Source organism: Molossus molossus, unplaced genomic scaffold (genome assembly GCF_014108415.1).
Source record: "Molossus molossus isolate mMolMol1 unplaced genomic scaffold, mMolMol1.p scaffold_m16_p_8, whole genome shotgun sequence".
NCBI classification, from domain to species: domain Eukaryota; kingdom Metazoa; phylum Chordata; class Mammalia; order Chiroptera; family Molossidae; genus Molossus; species Molossus molossus.
The window spans coordinates 47,391,293-47,411,713 of NW_023425402.1; the positions used below are offsets into that span (position 1 = coordinate 47,391,293).

The following is a 20,421-nucleotide window of genomic DNA, read 5'->3' on the forward strand; positions in this document are numbered from 1 at the left end:
TGGCTGAGTGAGGACCAGTGTTCTAAGGAAGCCCCTAAAGAAATCCTGCCCTAGAGTATTATTTAAAAAGGTCAACAACTCCCTTGAGAACTATAAATTCTTGGCCCTGTTGACCTTGATTCTTACTGAGTTCTCTGTATGCCCTTGTCACATATCAATCTCATTTTTGTCATAGAGTGGGTTCTACCGTTGGATGAGCTGCCTGGCAAAGTGGTAGGCCCCATATTGGTACAAGTGCTCAAGAAAAACCTAAATTCATTAAACAAAACTCATTTATTGAGTGCCTGCAATGCCTTGGGCACAGGGGATAGAGGCGAATAAAAGAGAGGTTCCCCCAGATCCCCCTCCCCCAAGAAATGCATGGCCTGATTGGGAAGGTGGTACAGTGGTGGTGGTGACCATCTGTCATAGAAGAAAGACTGCCTTACACGCAAGGTTGAAGCAAAGGACCCCAGGGTGTGTGGCAACCTTACATGCCTGATTTTCTGGGACAACCTGGATTTCAAATGTCCTATGCCATTATCACACGATCTGTCTTTGGGGAATAAAAACATAGGCCCTAGTACTTCAGGAGCTCCATGCTAATAGGCCAGAGTTGAGACTAAATCCAGATGCTGGTTTCTGTAAAAAGCCCTCAGGACGCTTGCTTCAGTTTATGTTTGATTCCTAGAGTGGGTTCATCACCGCTGGACAAGAGCCAGCCACCCACTTCAGCTCGCTGTCCCTGGGGCTCTGCTCTGATATTTATTAGATGTTGAATATTGAGCATTATGAACACTCTAAAAAGAAGCATTTAATGGGTGCTTAAAGTTTACAAGAATTTCCAGTAGTAATTCTGGTGATTTTCACCCCATTTATTTATGCTCCACATAAGCTCTGTGGCCAGAGACCTTCCAGAAAGCCACTTATAAATGCAACTGCTTGAAGTGAGAGTCACACAGGCTCTGTCCCCACACTTGGCAGGTTGGCCAGAGGTGACCACAGGTGGGAAGAGCAGCCTTAGCCGCTGTCCCTGCCTTCCAGGGGTGTACCGTCTCTGCACAGAAAACCCCTTTTCAGAGCTGTGTCAATTTTCCTTCACTACTGTCAACAAGATTCACTGTCAGAAAGATCCAGACAGCCATTCTCTCCGTGAATGACACTTCAGACTTGGGGCTTTTTAACAAGTAAGAATCAAGAGCCCTGCAGATGCAGAATTCTTGAAGCTGGTCTGGCATTTGTAACCAAAGACTAGACTACAGCAACAGTGCAGAAAACAGAGGGTCTTCTCCGTGCACTATGTGTAGATTCATATTTACCACGTGTCCCTGTCTCAGAAATACCTATGTCAAGAAAAAAATGTGACATGAACGGCCTGTATTGCCTGGATTTGGTTAGAATTAGTCCTGTCTCCCAACATGAACAAAGACATAACAGAATCATAGAATCGCAGCATTTAAACGTAAGTCTAACAAAGTATCAAAAATGTGCTCCTTTTGGAAAATAGCGATGTAAATTGTAAATGGCCCCCAACCCTGCAGCCTGCTGTTTCCACGCTGGCTTATCATTGTTTCTTTACATTTCCCTATCATCATGAACCTCTTACTAGGACCATTGCACAGACAGAATGTTAGGTTTCAGGTTTACAATTATACATACACTGTACCTTTAAAACCCTGTGATTGTGTCCTCTTTTGACAGACGAGAAAACTACAATTCTAAGAGATTCATTAGTGATGTGACCAGTGGCAGAAACAGAAAGAAAACCACCCTTCTCCTCTCCATCTGAGCTTTTCCTGGTTGACATTTTCCAGTCCTTATCACAGAGTAGTTTAAAACAAAACTAAATGCTCCCTAATGGGGGTCTTCAAATGCCAAAAGATAAAGATGCATGAAAGATCTTGTGAAATTAGGTATCTTCTGACATCAAAACTACAGTGAGATTGATGCTGCATTCCCCCCGAGAGCAGACACGTCAAACTCAGGAGGGCTTATTAGAAGCTCAACTTTGCAACCACTATGGCCGCTCACAGACATCTGTGCTGCCAATCTGTGCGTTTCTTCACCAAGCTTTGGGAGTGCCTGAGAGATGACAAAGCCCTTACACCCCAGTAGCTGGCACTCATAAAAAGGTATGGTTATTTTTTTCTTTTCCAGATCGACCCATAGGTTGAAGGATTTTACGTGTGGTCTAAAATGAATGATGAGTGAAACAACCAGCCCTCCGGAGAAGCATCCCACCACAGTTCTCCAGTAAGATTGTCAACCGGACCAACTAACTGCTCCATTAAATCCACAGCTAAGTGACTCCAGTTCAGGCTCACACGACCTGCAGCCAGCAAGTCAGGAAGTGAGTCTGGAGAATACTATGACTTCTAGTTTAAAGAAGTCATTGTAGAACAACTCTTGGAAAGCTTGGGTGCTTAATTTGGGTGAGGTGAGGTCTGATATTGACCTTGGGCCTGTTTTGTGAATTCAGGAGAAAATCTTCAATGAAGTGATAGCCACAAGTTTAAAAGTAAAGAACGTACATCAGGCTACCTGTGCTCCTGGCTGTTTAGAGGAGCAATTCATTTCAAAGCAAAATGGAAAACCTAAAGCCCGGGAACCAGACTCTCTCAAAGCCCCTCCCCACCGATCTTCTCCACTATGTTTCTTCTCTTGCTTTGGTCATACTTTCGGAAAAATTTGGTGACTTTCCTTTTTCAAAAATATACTTTATTGATTTTTTAGAGAGAGAGGAAGGGAGAACTAGAAACAGCAATGTGAGAGAGAAACATGGATCAACTGCCTCCTGCACTCGGGATCCAGCCAGAAGCCCGGGCATGTGCCCTGATCAGGAATTGAACCGGAACCTCTCAGTCCATGGGATGACACTCAATCCACTGAGCCACACTGGTTGGGCAGTAACTTTCCATTTTTAACTGAAGAAATATCTTTTCAAAACTTACCGCCCCCAAAATGTTCTTTTAAAAAGGTGACGAGCCCTGGCCGGTTTGGCTCAGCGGTTAGAGTGTCAGCCCACAGACCGCAGAGTCCCGGGTTTGGTTCCCGCTAAGGGCATGTACCTCAGTTGCAGTTTGTCCCCAGCCACTGTTGGGGTTGTGTGGGTGGCAACCACTCGATGTCTCTCTCTCACATGGATGTTTCTCTCTCTCTTCCACCCTCTCTCCCGCCTGCTCTATCTGAAGATGAATGGAAAAATGTCCTCAGGTAAGGATAAAAAAAAAAGGTGACAAATGACCCTAAAGTTCCATTAAAGCATAATAAAATGTGTTATCCCCAAAATAGTTTTTTATTATCAAAATAATTAATTAATGTTTTAAAAACTTAAGTACTTAAATCTCCCTTAAAATATTGTTATACAATCTTTTAGAATTATACATACACAAGAAAGGTCTGCTATTCAAGTCAAAGTAAAACCTACCCTGAAAAAAAAAAGTCAGACAAAAATTGATTGTACATTTTTTTCTGAACTTACTCTTTTTAATGAACTAGAAAGTGGCCTCCATACAACTACACCAAAGTTAAAACTTACTTGTGTCTTTTGAAGCCACAATCGCATTTCTCTTCTTAAAGGAAAAGAAGCGATTCTTCTAAAAGCCATGTATCCAAATTTCTTGAGGCCAAGTCTCCACCACTGCAGTTCTGGTAAGATCTGAACTGGTCGGCATGAAAGTGTGTCACCCTCTTTCAGCTTCTATTAGTCTTTTTACTATCTCAATGGCTATTAAATGACTGAAAACAGATGTCTGAGTTCCAGGAGGGACCTGTGTCTGCCTGGGAAAGCTGAGAATCTTTAGCATCACAAGGCTCTTGACATTCCCCTTTCTACAACCACTCCTGAACTAGAGTGAGCTCACCACAGGAGGCATTTGCAATTCCTTTGCCAGGGCAGAGGGTTAAACAAGGCTCAGGTTTTTATGCTTTGAATCCATTGTTCTCTTACACCACTTAAAGTGTAAGATGCTTTCTGAGGTTTTTTTTTTAAGGAGCTTAAGCACAGAGCAGAGCCCCTTGAATATGGGAGGGTCTGGGGGTGCAAACCTATTAGCAGAAGACCCCTTCTTACTCATCTTCTTGAGGAAGAGTTTCAGGACAAGCTTGTCTATTATCTACTACTCTGGCTCTAGTTCAAAGTAACAGGGGCTTTTAGCCTAATCTTATAAAACTGGAAATTGAGGCTCAGGGGCTGACACATTCTCAATAGCAGCCAGAAAGAAGACACAGGAATGAACACTCAACTTCTGATTCCAATCAAATGCTTTTCTGACCACATCATGTTGCGTGATCCTTCTGGTTCCAACAGTATTAAAATGCCACAATTAAAAAAAAATTGCTGCCACTATTCACAGCCCATGTCACTGTTTGGAACCTGACATCACTTATTCATTGGGGAACAAGAAGCACATGAGTAAGTGCTCCAACATAAAAACTTCTGTTTTCAATTTAATTCTTTTGCTCTTTTAAATGCTTAAATGCTGGACACTAACTGAAAAAGATCCTCAGTACTATGGTGAGGAATCTAACAGATCTTGCTTCTGGTGGAAATATTCATACATGAAAGAGTCCAGAATACAGAGTCTACAATTAAACTAGAAGTACCTGCAAATCATTACTTTAATAGAAAGGAAGATACAATTATAACATCGAAGACAGACAATGGCAGTGCTGGACCTGAGAGTCCGAGAAAGTCCTTTGGCTGGGTCCTTAACCTTGAAGTTTGTGTGACCTAAGTTCCTGCCTTCCTCCCCTTCCCTTCTATCCTCATGAAGCCATCAAGTAGGGTCAGCAAGGGTGACTAGATACAAAGAATGCCATCTATGACTCTGTGTGTGTGTGTGTGTGTGTGTGTGTGTGTGTGTGTGTATGTGTGTGTTCTTTTTACTGGCAATAAAATTCCTGAGCTGTCAGCAAGTTGTAGGGAGGGGCACCGGACGGTGTATTTGTTTCGCAGGTGAGCCTCGGAGATGAACTAGTTGGGAGCCATGTTACTGTGCACCACTGCTTCATGGTTCTGTTTCTCAATGTGGAGTCAAGTTCAAACTAAATAAACGACAGCCTCCCCCCAATCATCCCCATTTTGTTATTATTACGCCATAGCATTGGGCACTGACCTGCTTTGCCCACTTCCCCTTTCCTCAGTGATCCTTCAGCCTGGCACCCAGCTCTGAGATGAGGCCTGCTTAGCACCAGTGAAGTTCCCCACGTTCAAACCAACAACATTCTGTGTGGAGATGAGGGAATCAAAGTTAAAATCCAACCCATCAGCATCCATGAGGTCAGTGCGAATAATGGACTCCATGTCACATTCCAAGCTCCCATTGAACATGTCCAGGTCCAAGTCGCTGGGGAACTTCTCATGGCCCATGACGGAAAGGTTTGCACTCGTTGAGTACAAAGAGGAGCCTGAGAGAGAGTCCGAGAGGGTTTGCATAGACTGGCTGACGAGAGACTGCTGCTGGTGTTTGGCTGACCCAAGGCTGCTGGAATCGCTCAAGCCCATGTTGCTGACAGAATTTGACAAGGCACGGCTGCCACTGAGAGCGCCCTGGGTTTGGTGCTGGTGGTGGAGCAAGTTCTGACTGACCAAACTCCCCTGGTTAGGCTGGGCGGCAAAGGACATCATTGGGTCATTGCGAAGCATCACATTCCGGCGGGAGTTCTGGGCAGACACAGCAGTGCTGGCCTGAGACATCAAGGGGTCCGACTGGGTCATCATGACATCGCTGTGGCTGAGTGAGTCTGAATTCAGCAGGTCCTGGAGTGTCTGGGTGCCATAGTGTGACATGGAAGAGAAGGTAGCTGGCTTGTTCTCTTGGATGGTCTGCATGGGAGACTGGCGCAGGGAATTCAGAGATGAGGGTCCAAACACCGTGCTGTTAAAGGAGCTGGTTGGAGAGCCCAGGCTGGAGCCCTTGGTGGTGTATGGGAAGCTAGAGCTCCGCTGCATGAGTCCTCCGGTGGGGGATGGCTGGGACGATGGGAGCGGGATGTTATCCAGCAGGTCATCCATGAGGTTGTCAGCCAGACCATCATTCAGATTCATGGTGCCCGCCATGTCGGTCAGCCGCGGCAGTTCCACGGTGCACGGCTTGCTTACAGAGGGCGAGAGGCTGGCTGAGCTGCTGTAGAGCATGGGGGAGAGCGGTGCATCATCATCCTGGACATCATCCAGCTCTGTGCTTGCCAGGATGGGTGACAGGCGGCCGCTGACTGTGCTGGCATTGGAATTGGTGCGTGAGCGAAAGTCCGTCCATGCATCCAGCTCATCACTGCTGCGTGACGTGGGGCTGCCAGGCCACTTGGAGAGCTGGGAGGGACTGTCGTCCGCTGACTCAGGAGCTGTCTGCAGGGCTGCCTTCTTCTTGGCTGCGCGGCTACGGCTCTTGGTATACTTGTTGCTGTTGTCCATGGAGACAGCCCGCCGCCTGGGTGCCTTCCCGCTCTTCCCTCCGTCAGGGTTGATGATCCACCAAGAGCTTTTACCGGTCCCTTCATTCTGGACCCGCATGAACCGGCTGTGTAGCGACAGGTTGTGCCGGATGGAGTTCTGTGAAGAGAGAAGGGGAAATGTGGACTATGAGCCAGAATGGTCCAGAAACAGCACCAAGAAGAAATACGTGTTCATACTAATTTTTAAACACCTGCATAACCCTCCTTGGCTTAGAACTAAATGACTCTGTAAATGGCAAGTTTCATATTTAGGAAGCAGGAGATGGTTTCATATCCAGGAAATCCTGGGAATGTATAAGCTCACTGACACTGTTTTTCACAAATTCCAAAGTTTTGTTGTCCTTTCTGTCATTGCATTTCCTATACTGAAGTTCACATTTATAAATTATTACCACATCACTCTCTCCCTGCTCTTTGCAACAAACCTCTGTGGCTCTCTAAGGGTAATTAATCACCTGGGGGCTATCTGGTTCTCAGTCATGGTCCCCTCCTCCACTAGGTAGAGGCAGCATCTACCATCTTCTTAACATCTAATGAACTCAGAACCAGTGTGAATTTTAACCTGTGACTTCAGCCACAATTTCACACCTGACAGGCATAAGAAAAAAACTCTAGAGTAGGATTTGCTGAGTTGACAGACATAGGCAAGCCTCCCATTTAGAAAAATTCCAATTAATTTATACAGATACTTCCCCCTCAAGGTAACGTGATCTGAGCATAGTAATTTGTTGGGGGGGGGGGGGACTTTATAGTGGAAAAACCAGACAAATGTTATCTCAGCCAGATGATCAAGGGTAATGACAACAGGGATAAGTCATGTTGATAATATCTACTCTTGATGTGATGAACATTCACCTTCCTCTGCCGTCCTCCTCCCTAAACCCATCACCCCAGTCTAACCAGGAGAAAAACATCAGACAGGTTCCAATTAAGGGACATTTAACAAATGCCTGTCCAGAGCCACAAGGAACCCAAGGAAGCATAATGACTAAATGTAATGTGGTGTCCTAGGTGGGATGCTGGAACAGAAAAAGGACATCAGGTGAAAACAAAGGCCATCTGTATCGACAGTGGTCCATTAGTTGTGACAAATGTACAAAATTAATGCAAAATGTTAACAACAGGGGACACGATGTTGGGCATATGAGAGCTCTCTATACTAGTTTTGCAACTTTTCTGTAAATCTAAAACTACTCTATATTTAAAATGTTATTTTTTAATAGGAGAAATAGGGCAAAATATCCCCCCAACATGAATGACTACACCCATCTTGCAAGAATCCTCCTGGCTTGGAAGATAAGCCCAGTCGACAGGGATGACCCAGATCCAGTTTTATCTTTGCCACCGACCAACCATGTGACCCCGAGCAAATAATTTAATCTGTCTGCGGCAACTTCAGTTCTCCATCTTCATTATAGCCATAATGACATCCAAACCATCCCTCCCTGACAGGGATGACGTAAGGATGATATATGATAATAGACTTCAGGAGCTTATCATGCAACCAAGGCAGGGTGTTCTTACTGCTACCATCAAGTACAGAGTCCACAGTGAGAGAGGTCACTGCCAGGCGTGGGCGCCTTCTAACCTGTAAAATGCCTCATGGGCAGTAAAAGAGAGGAGTTGGTGGTGTTTAGGGCACATTTAGGGCAGCAGCTGAAGGCCAGATGAGCTTGTATTTGCAAGTTAAAGACAAAAGATATTAGCTGATGCTGTATATTAAATATGAACAATCCTAAATGTTACCCTAGTTTTTTAAAAATTGGCAATCACCAAGTGTATATTTATGTAGAAGATACAAATACATGTGTTCTACCAAATGTTTTTAAAACACAAAGTCAGCAGGCTTTTACCATAAGTAAATAAATAACCCAGAATACTCACAGTGTTTTGCATGTATACGTTCCCATGCAAGGAGGGCCTACAGGTTAGGCTGGGCAATGAGTGTTAGCAACCATGGGTCATAAGTCAGTGTTTCTACAGTGGCCATAAAGACACATTTGAGAGGAGAGGCAACATGCTGAGTATCTGATGAGACAAACTTTGCCCAAGAGACTATAAATTCTGCTTTCCTTTTACTCTTATGGTTTTTAAAAGAATAATGACATCTCTACTAATGGTTCAGAAATTACATTTCTTTAAAAAGAAAAACACTTTCTCAATAAAATAGATAGAAAGCATGCTCTTAAAACTCATTCTGCAGGGTTCAAAAATCAGGCAAGTGCAAGGTGGTTCTACCATCGAGTATTCAGATGACTAGATATGTTAAATATAAACTTAAACTCAAGCCTCCTGGTGAAAAATCAAGAAGGTCCTAAGGCTACACGGGGGCAATGTGCACACTGGCCTAATTACTCTTACCCTGGCCTGGTTCCTTTGCTCCAGATTTTGAAAAGAATTCACACCAACACCCAGAATTAAGATTGACCAAAGTATCCAATTATTCCTCCTTTAGAAAGCATTTAGGGAGACAATATTTTTTGAAATGTATTTTTAGTTTTGCCAATTCGAAATCAACTGAGTAAAATAAAACACCTTATAGACCTCCAAAATGTCCTGTATGTATTTTCTAAAGACATCTATTACTGCAACTCTAACCCCCAACAACGTGTGTAATTTTATAAAATTACAAGCTACAACTGGTTAACATTTGGAAACAGAAACCAAGCTTCCGCAGGGCATGTGCTAAAGGGACTGTGATAGCCACATCTAGGACCAGAACCACAAGGTGTCAGGGTCCAGGGCCCTAAATTGCAAGGGTGAAGAGACGAGAGCTTGCTAATTATAGCACTTTTAGCTACTGGGCCATAGATTTTAGATTCATTGTCTTTAATCCTCACTATAAACCTGCAACGTTGGTATCAGTGCCCTCACCACAGATATGAAGGCTCAGGCTGAGAGATTTTAAATAACTCACACAAGGTCACAAGGTTAGTATCTGTAAGAACCCGAACTGAAATCTGCTTTCCCAACTCCAATCCAATGCTTTCACTCATCCGTCACGAGATTATTCAGATGTCATCATGTAACCTATCTGTGCTAAACATTTAAAGAAAGAAATGTTCAAGAAAGGAGGACACAAAAGCACCATCTTATTACTTTAATTTTGTTTATGAAATAGCTAGGGGCAATAATTTGGTAGGTCCTACATTGTTTTTTAATTTGAAAGGAAGTCTTTCTGAAGTGCCTACGTGAGAATGAAGGCTCTCTCTGGAGCCCATGTTTGTGTTTCTCTACTGGTTTGGCCATCATGACATTGATTCTAAGAAGATAGCAGTTACCATACAAACCACTGTTAATTCCTCTTGGATTCTGAAACAAAACCCAACTTATTAAACAGGTGATTAGCTCTAGTGTCCATTCTTTGTTCAGCTCTTCATTTTAGAGGTTATTAGTAGCAGAATATATTTCCTAAGGCTTTTGCCTACACAACACTCAAACAGGTTTTTCCAGTCACTGGACTAGGATAACACAAATAAAAATTATGCCACCACCATCCTCACGGTCCCCTCAATACAGGTTGGCCAGCCTTCCATTTATAATATCCATAATCTGAAGGTGGGACATTGACAAAGGCCAATAAATATGGCCCATTTCCAGATCAAATGCCCCCTCACCCTGCCAAGGTCAGATGCCAGAAATGTATTCTGGTTTTCTTCACCAGGTCATGATTCGAATCACTAGCTTCTCTACCTAAACTTGGTAAAGCAAAAAGTAAATAACGAAATGCCCGATAAAATGTCAAAACTGCCCTGGCGGGTTTGGCTCAGCGGTTGGAGTGTCAGCCTGCCATCCAGAGAGACCCGGGTTCGGTTCCCACTAAGGGCACGTACCTCGGTTGCAGTTTGTCCCTGGCCCTGGTTGGTTGTGCGGGTGGCAGCCACTAGATGTGTCCCTTTCAGGTCAATGTCTCTCTCTCCCTCTTTCTCTCCCTCCCACTCTACCTGAACAAAAAATGGAAAACTGTCCTCAGGTGAGGATTAAAAAAAAAAGTCAAAACTGCAATAGTTTCCCACTTTCCCTGACAACAAAGGTTAATGGTGATATGATTCCTGCAAGATTTCAAGCCACCCTTCCTCACTTCAATCTCGGCAGTGAAGACATGGGATTTACAAAAACAGACAAGCCGTTCTGGCAGGTGTGACTCAGGGTTAGTACGTCAGCCCGTGCACCAAAGAATCACAGGTTTGATTCCCCAGTCCTGGTCAGGGCGAATGTGGGAGGCAACCAATAGATGTGTCTCTCTCACATCAATGTTTCTCTCTCTCCCCCTCACTCCCTTCCTCCTTCCCTTCCACTCTTTTCAAACATCCTTGGGTGAGGATTAACAACAACAAAACAGACAAGCCAACTGTAAAATCCTCTTATGATTTGTAGTTTAAGTTCTCTGAAGACCTCTCACATCAATGTTTCTCTCTCTCCCCCTCACTCCCTTCCTCCTTCCCTTCCACTCTTTTCAAACATCCTTGGGTGAGGATTAACAACAACAAAACAGACAAGCCAACTGTAAAATCCTCTTATGATTTGTAGTTTAAGTTCTCTGAAGACCTCTCCATTAGGGTCTGTAAACAGCTTCCAAATTACTGTGTGTATTTTAAATTATAAAACTACCATTAAAAATATTCTATGGTTTTCCACTAATTCATACATCATGCCAAACAGTCCAAATTTCTAAAATTTTACACTAGTTTGGGGGTTGGGAGCTAAAGGAGGAATGCTTAGACAGAACTAGACTTTTTCTAATCACATCTAAAGACACATTTCGAAATACCTTGCAAGGCAGGCCACTGGTCACTGGCCAAAGTACTAGCCATGTGCTTTCCTTTAGGCTAAGGTGGATAAAGTAAATACTATCAACCAGGACTCCTACTGTTGGAGCTCAGGCTGTTCCGTAGTCACATTTACTTACTAAAGGAGCCAAGAAGCTATTATAACCCCAACCCAAAACCATGAGAATAGTTCTGGGTATTTAAATCCACTACTAAAAACTCCAGATACTGATGAATTACAGAAAAGCAAACACCTTTAGGAAGAAAGTTTAGCATCAGGGACAAATATGCCAGTTTTTCTCCAACTTGAACCCAAAGGTGTAGAGAACCCTGAAAACAAATGTATTACAACGTGCCTGGAGAAAGAAAAAGGAGATAAGAATACCCTTCATCTCCTTTCTATATCAATCTTCTCTTTCACAAAAATGATTTACACTGACGCAAGCCCTGTGCTGGGGCAGAAATGCGCTAGGTGTGGTTATGGTTAATTAGTAACAAAAGCGGCAAACCTGCGTCTTGTGTGATTGCGCTGCAGTCAGTGGCCCACTCCTGGGAGCAGGCATGTGTAGTAGGTGTGTGGAGGAGGCTGCACCAGGGAACCCACATTTCAGTCGTGCTGACTGTGGAGTGTGGACCATAGCCTAGAGGTCCCCTGCTTGCCCCCCCCAACCCCCAAATTAGTATAAAGGTAGCTGTACTCATCAGAACCGGCCATTATTTTTCTTGCTATCCTGAAGGCAGTTTTCTACTGCAAGATACATTGATTGCTAATGCTAAAGTGCATTCGGTCACTAAATATATACCAACTGGTTGTGAAGACACCTGGAACCAAAACAGATTAGATTAGGTGTCAGAGAGAAGCCGCCTGAGATGAAAAAGTGTTCTATCGATACTTTACAAAGTGAATAATTCACGCATGCAGTTTAAGGTGTGATGTGGAAGGAAGATCACAGGCTTGGGTGTCAGCCAGTGCCCAGGTGGAATCCTGGCCCTGGCATTTGTCTTGTGACCCTGGGCAACTGACTTAACTTTGGTTGCCACTTTCATAAACTGGAGATAAAAACACCCTCTCTGTTATACTCTGGGATCTCTGGGAAGAGTAAATGAAATTGCGCATGCAAAGTACTCATGGGAGTGCCAAGCACAAAGAGCTCTCAACTGTCTGATCCCACATACGGAGGCAGTGACATCACAAACGTTCACTTACTGTTTTCCGAGCATCATATACTTTAAGCCACAAGGTGAGAGGGTGCGCCTTCCAGGAAAAGGTTTCAAACTCTTTAAAAGTATTTCAAAGGTGCTGTGGCAGTCAGGAGTCACTGGTAATTTCTCAATTGCTGCTACCCTACGCGGTTCCAACCCCTTCCAAACCATGTTTACCTTGTGCAGACTGTCCACTAGCCCAGACACCAGCTGCTTGTGCTTTCCCGGGAACACAGAGAGGGTTTTGTCTGGAAGCAACATGTGCTATCAATTTATCTTTCTCAGCAACGGCAACAAGGAACCCACTGACTTTAAAAATAAAAAGGGAGTTGTGTAATTTAACTCTTAAAGGCCCGTGCTTTTTTTTTTTTTTTTTTTTAAAGACAGCCTCTTCCTCCTTTTCTTGTTCCCCTTCTCAAAAGCAGCCAAAGGAGTTAGAGTGGTCTACTCCCACCAGGCAGATTGCAGGCATCTCCCTGCTCCCTACGAGGGAGTTCGGGGGGACAGTCTGCGGAGGGCTGCCTTTGAATACAGTCCTCCTCCACCTTGAACACAGGCCCCGCATTTCAAGTAGGTCCCCACTGCTCTGAGTTCGGGCATTGCCAATTCAGAATGAGACTGCCAAACGCCTAAACCCAACTACATGCATCTGCTGAACTGCAGAAGATAAAGGTCATGTTACGAGTCCAGTGGAAACTACACATCATGGGAAACCCAGGGTGCTGAGCACCACAGGAAAGCAACCCAATGACACAACTTCAGGAGAGGATCTGGGAAGCTGTCTTTGATTTATAAACAGGTTCTTTCAAAGGCAGTTCTCTCAGTGAGACCCTGATTTCTCTCAAGTATTAATTCTTCACCTGCTGCCCACCAGAAAATCACCCCGGGAGACGTTAAACACTCCTAGAGATTCTGATTCAACCGCCATGGGGAGGGCCTGCGGAGAGGGACGTTTTGAAAGCTCCTCAGATTAGTCTAATGTGCAATTAGAGCTGAGAACCACTAGAATTTCCCTCTCACGTTTCCACTGACTGAGAATCTGATTCCAGTCTAATGATTCCTACTCTTCCCAGGTCTGGTAACACAGCACCGTTGATGTTCTTTAAGTCCAAAGTTCCACCACTTAGAAGATAAGGATGAGCGGTGGGGGTCATTGATTATATGTGCACAGTAGAATGGAGAGTTAGAGCAATTTTTCAGATGACTGGGGTTCAGATATCCTTTTTCTTAAAAAAAGAAAAGAAAAAGCAAGAGGGAGGGGGAAGGGTCCTTGACTTTGCAATCAATGTCTTGCAGAGTCCTCCACTCTGCCCAGTGCACGCCTCCCCCCAGCATGGACAGGCACAACCCAAAAAGAGGGCAAGAGGACTTTCACAAAAGGACTGATGTAGGCTGAAGAAGGGATGGGCTAGGACAGCCACTGATCCCTGTAATTTTCAGAAGCCTCCCTGAATTAGCATGCAATCTCACATGATCCTTTTCATGGGCTGCCCTTCAAGCAAAACGCCAAAAGACTGGGTAAAAATAACCACTGAAAAAACCATATCCGAATCCTGAGGTACTTATTAGCGTCCATTGTTAAGAATACAGCAAAGTATTACTTCATGAACTTCCCTGAGAACAAAAGTACAGATAGCCTCAAGAACGTCAATAACAACCGCACACTGTTTCTCATTCCTTGACTGGGCAAAACACTATACCACCGCAGAGAGTCTGGGGTGGACACTGCAAAGGGCCAAGCAGGGGCACCATCTGAGGGAGAGGTGTAAGGGCCGGTCCTTCTTATTCGTCACTGAGCTGGCTTGCCCTCTTCCATAGATTTTATCTGCGTTGGGGCTGGCTAACTTGTTCTTTAAAAGCAAGCATAGAGAGTATGATGGCATAAAACAGACTTGAAACCAGAAAGTTATTATTTCTAACTGTATGGAATACCAGCTATAGTAGCCAAAAAAGCCTTTCAGACTCAGAAGAACACTTAAAATAAACACTCACATAAAAGATTGCACAATCAACCCTGATGTGCAAGACAAGTTCCAGGCTGGCTCAGTCTTATCCTTGCCTAAAATACTAAAAGTTTAAACCATTAAGGAACTTATTTAAAAAAGATGATGTTCTAAAATAAATACTGTCAGGAACTTGGCTGAAGAATTAAATTTCCAACTACAAACAAGATTTCCGTTAAATTTGCTGACAATAATCCTCTACTAACAGAGATCTCTTTTGAAAACTAGTCTTTGTCTCACGTTTCCATGCAGTAAGTGACAGGTTCTGGTCCCTCCTTAGGAGGAATGAAATAATCATCTTGTGATCAACATAATGGACCCATTTTTTATCCAGGCAAAATGAGACACACAAGGCTTCTTAGGAGAGGGAAGGCTGGGCAGACAATGCGTCCTGCCTCCAACTGAAAAAAAAAATCCCAGATGGGAAGAGAGTGCTCTTAAAGAGCTACCACTCTAGTACAGACAGTTTTGTTGGGTTTTCTAGTGTGGGTTTTATTTTCAAAAAAAAAAAAAAAAAAATTTTTTTTTTCATTTAGCAATCTTCTTTTCAAGCTCTTCCACAGCTGTTTCTGCTCTTGGAGGGCAAGAGGGAACATTCCATTCCCCACAGCCCAACCTGCACTTCCGGCACACAGAGAACCCTGGCAGCCTTGCAACCTCTGCCCACACCCACTCCCTGCAGCACCCTCCCCTCCCCCACTCCCTTCTCCCCAGGGGCTGAGGAAGCAGCAGCTAAGTACATGCAGTCAACAGAATCACAGTCTCCAGAAAGCCCTTTTTGCCCCCACCCTCCAAGCTTCTTCCCTGATTGAATCTTTTTCCCTTCCCAGAAGGGATCAGCAAACACATGCTACTTCAGTTCCCTTCGGAGACCACGCAGGGGTAGCTGCATAAAATGGACGCTTCAAAGGGTTAACCGCCATGAAGTTACCAAACATTGTTAAAACAGACTCTGTGACTTAGAGCAAAGAACAGAAACCGTTTTATTATTAACATAATTTTCACTTTGATTTTAAAAATTAAATCTGCAGGTTTTTCCAGTTTGAAAGCTTATTGCGAGTGGAAATTGAGAGTAAAAGAGCACTGTAAATATATATCCAGAATTCAGGATCCATCAGAGTTTAATCACTTTCATGATACTGTATAACTGACCAGGGCAGGAAATTCAGTAAGAAGTCACGGGGAACAGTGGAAAGGGCTATGATGCCCATCTGCTAATAAGCAGCCTTAACTTTATAGTGAAAGACATTGAAGACCAAGACAGAAGGGAAATACCTGTATTCAATCAGCTAGGGAGTGGCAGCTGGGCTGAGACAACCCCGCTCTCCGGCCCTTGAGGTGTAACAGTACTACCACCCAGAGACATTACTACCAATGTCTAGATCACCAGCTGAAAGGATAAAGTGTAGGAAGCACAAAGAATGAATATCGTCCTTCTTCCCTTCCTTCTATCTGTCCATCCACCCAACGATCAATCCATCCTCAGTCTGCCTTGCTTTATAACTTAAGAAATACACTCTGTCTCCTCTAACACATATTCAACTCTTTAAAACCAGATACCATACCTTATTGAAGATTTAGCTCCTAGAACAGGACCTGGTACATAGCAGATACTCATAAAATATTTGTTTACTCAAGGAAGTAGTGGGAAGGGAAGGAGGCAGGAGCTGAATTACATTTTTTTTAAAATCCTCACCTGAGGATATTTTTCCACTCATCTTCAGATAGGGGGGGGGGAGGGAGAGAGAGAGAGAGAGAGAAACATTGATATGAGAGAGACACATTGACTGGTTGCTTCATGCAACCAATCAGGACTGATTGGTCCCAATCAGGACTAGGGACCGAACTGCAACCGAGGCACATGCCCTTGACCAGAATTGAACCTGCAACTCTTTGATTCGCAGGCCAATGCTCTAACTGCTGAGCCAAACCAGCCGGGGCCCGAATTACACTTTTAAATGAAATGTTATAAAATATGGGCCAGTGACCAATACTCACATGAAAGAAGATGGAAGAAAGCTTCCATTGTAAAAGTGTAAAGTTGTTTTCAAGTTGACGAGTTTCATCCTCATATTAACTTCAACCATACAACCCAGTTTCCCAAAACAAGACACTATGGTCTAATAAGTAGGCTTAAGGTTCTATATAATAAGAGATGGTAAGAAGGGCAAAATGACAGTGTGTGGGCTACTTGGTGCAAGCAAGGGCTCGGCAGAACAGTCAAGGGTCCATTCAAGGTAGAGCACTAACTGTCTTCCCATCGTGGTCCTAAGGCTGGCCCAGAGCCCTCTGAGGCATACTCAGAACCACAGATAACACATCTCAGTTCCAAGTTTCCTCCAAGCAAGCACACAGGGAACAAGAGAAATACAAAACAGAGTCTATTTCGCCTGCAATCTGAAGGAACTTAATGTGTTTGGTGCCTACCGGGGCCAATGCTTGGTGCTTGACATATCTAATCTCATTTTATTTTCACAACAAGCCTGTTGGCAGAAAACTGAGGTGCAAAAAAGTTAAGTAAAGTGTCTTACCGGTGGTGGTGCTAGAAATCAAGTCAGAGGCTAACTCCAAAAGCACAGCTCGTGCCACTGCACTGTGTTTTCCTCTGAAGTCACCAAACTGCCTTAGGACAGAAGCACCATTAACAGGTGACCAAGGAATGTGAAACTTCAAAGACTACAAAAACCTGCCTGGCCAGTGTGGCTCAGTGTTGAGCTTTGACCCATGCACCAAGAGGTCACTAGTTTGATTCCTGATCAGGGCACACACATGCCCAGGTTGTGGGCCAAACCCCCAGTGGGGGGCGTACAGGAGGTGGCCAATAGATGTTCTCTCTCATTGATGTTTCGATCTCTCTCTCCCTCTCCCTTCATCTCTCTCTAAAAATAAATAAATAAATACTACAAAAACCTGTTATTGAATTAAATGTTCCCATTTCTAAGTTTCTATACATGGGAAAAGGTAGAAAAGGAAGAAAAATGACAAGCCATAAAGCAAGCCTTGTTGGACCAGATCATTTTTAGAAATAATACCTTTTTTCCTCAGACACCCCCCCCCCAAAAGGGACACTACTGGCATGTCCTAACTTGACCAAGGATCAGCATTTTTAGGGAATGACCAAACAAGATTGTTGTCACAAACTGTTGGGCATCCAGGCCTTCCTCAGTGCCACATCTGGTGTCTTCTGTGCTCAGGGAGCATTAACCATAACTGAGTCGGCCACTGTTACCTGGCAGGCCCTGGCAGGCCTCTTCAGGCCCTCACACAGCTGGCACCATGCGATAGGTCCTCAAGCCAGAGACATCAGGCAAATGTCTGCATTGCCCTGGACCTTGCTATTACCAAGCTTAATCTGAAACAGGGACTCAGCTCTATACTATCTAATATATGTAATTAGTTTATTATTGACCCAGAAGAGATGAGATTGTTTTAAAACTATGTGCATTTAAAAATATGATGCCTTTGCCTGCCAACTGACAGCATGACCAGGATGCTTCTGTTTAACCTCAATCAAAAACTCTGTTAGAAAACTGCTCGAAGGTTGCATGTGCATGCTATTTTATTATTTGTCTTCTGGCATCAAGACATGCAAAAACAGAAACCACTGACAATGCAAGCACATCAAAGGGATGGATGTGGAGGTGCTGAGTGGGTGAGTGAAACAGTTTGAGGGTCTGACATCTGAAATCCAGGAAAAGTACTTTGCTGCCCTTAGTCTGCAATCCCTTCCTTCCCATGAAACTCTCTGGCTTCAGCGTCACACATCTAAACACCACTGTTTCCAGCTCCTCAGATGTCATGGCTCAGAAAAACTGTCCTTTTTTGTCTTGTTATTTCAAGAGCAACCCATTTCTTCTTGGTAGCTCTGAAATACATGCCCACATGTGGGCACAGTTACACACAGGCCCACACCCTGGAAAGAGTGGGAGGGGTGGAGGCACATTTTTCAGCTACGGAAGGAGAAAGTTTGGGCTAGGATTTACAATATAGGTAAGTGTTTATGCATTTGGAAGCAGGTTATCTTCCAAGTGTCCATGTTAATTATTCTAACACTCACCAAAATCAAGGTGTTACTGGTGAAAGAAGCAAAGAAAGTAAATGTCACATAATAGAGTATCTCATGTTGGCTACTGCAATCAAAACAACCGATGGACTTTTTTTTTTTCAATGGGAATAAAAAAATACAAAAGCCAATTCTGCAAAAGGACCCAGAACCGTCCCTCCCCTCCAGACCCCCAGGAAGTTCAGCTCATGAGGAGGCCACTGAGGAACTGCTCCTTCACCCTATCGCCTCACCTGAACCTACAGCAGCATTTCACTACTCTGGTTTTGCAAGATTTCTTCTTAAAACCACAGGATGCAAACATAGCTGATGACCAATATAATGATATTGCTAAATGCCAAGTGAACCAACCATTTATTCCAAGATACCCCCGAGTGCCAATTACTCACACAGATGAGCAACAAACAACTCAAAAGTGCACATGAAATGATCAAATAGAGAACAGAGAGGACATTTCCATTGACTACAGAACTGGAATCTCACTCCATTTTTTTGAAAACAGAACCCCCCCCCCCCCCCACACACATACACACATTCATTAAGTCATTTAGATACTGGCACATTTTAACTTAAAATCTGAATGATCCCAAATGGGCAAGTTTAAAAACAGCACTACTTCCCAAACTATAATGAATGAAGCAGGTAGAATGTGCATGAGACAAATCAGTTTTTCCAAAGGACAGGACAGGAATGCAGTAATTTATTACTAATCCGTACTAGGCTCTAATCTGCTTTATGTATACTGCTAGGTAAGCTTCAGAACACTTCAAAGACGGGAAGCACTAGCACCAGTAGTGTAGTATCTCTTAACCAAAGGGCAAAATTAGTCACCTATGAGACTAGAGAAGCCGAATATATAGTAAAAACAAAACATTCCTGTAACAGTGTTTTGAGGGCTAACGAAATTTAGGAGACAGTTCTTTCAGACCCCGTTGGTCACTGTAGGAAGCTTTAGAAGACAGAAGGGGGCTGGACAGAAAGAAATCAGAGTATGTTAGAGAGATTGGGGGGGGGGGGGGTTGGGCCAACTCCTCAACCAGCAGGTGTCGTCACAGTGCTCTAGGAATTACTGGTCCCCACACACTAGCAGCCAGTGATTCCAAGGCCATTCCTGAGGATGCAGGACCCCTGGCCTTAGAGCTGCCTCCTCGGTGCAATCTGACTTGGCAGGTTTAGCCCCTAGATTTTCTCCCTCAACTTCCTGGAGCCCATCACGTGGGGTTCCCAACTCTCTACCCTTAGTCAGACTGCTCATTTGCTAATAGGGTGTATGTGAGCACTCATAGCATGACCAGGGACAGGGTTCTTCCCTAAGGATGAACAAATCATTGTACATAGGGGACCCACTGAGATCAAAACCTTCACATCAAGACAAGGAGGAAAAACACACAAGAACAGATGTTGCTGAACCATTTTCAGGTTCAAAGGTAGCTTCAAGAAACACACTTCCAACTCTCCCAGGCACTGTGTAGAACATTATTACCCTGTATTAGCTGTTTTTCCTAAAGTAAGTTCATCAGGTTCTTTCAAACAGCCCTGAACTCAGCAGTCTTTCCAAGTAAGAAAGACAGCTGAGTCCTGATGGTTAGAAAAGGAAGTCACACAAGCATCTTAAAAGGTTAACAAATCCAAGTTGGGAGCAGTAATGGCCTCTGTCCTGAACTATCTTTTAAGGATGTTTGCATTAGCATAGTGAACAGCCTTGAAAGATAGTGTCTCCCTCAGAACAAAGGGCACTTATTGCCCATTACAAAATATTTAGGACCCCTAAATTCAGGGTTCCTCTCCAGGAACAGAGAGGGACCTAGGACCATCTGTGTCACTCCTGTGGGACTTAAGGGCAAGGAGAGAACAAATGCAAAATATGCTGCTGTTAGTGCTGTTTGCTGTGCCGTGGGTGAGTGATAAATTCCTTTGCCTCTGACCCAAAAGCCTCATGGCTAGTAAG

The 20,421-nt window shown here is 44.0% G+C and overlaps 1 protein-coding gene across 2 annotated transcripts in view; it reads right to left on the reverse strand.

Annotated features, from left to right (window-relative positions):
• The window catches only part of FOXO3 (forkhead box O3), a 113,877-nt gene that overhangs the window by 9,430 nt on the left and 84,026 nt on the right, over positions 1-20,421 (reverse strand). For both annotated transcript variants that reach the window (XM_036249260.1, XM_036249261.1), the window contains one exon: positions 5,097-6,532. In XM_036249260.1, the coding sequence (XP_036105153.1) occupies positions 5,132-6,532 (1,401 nt within the window). In that variant the 3' untranslated portion in view covers positions 5,097-5,131. The remainder of the gene's footprint in view (positions 1-5,096; positions 6,533-20,421) is intronic.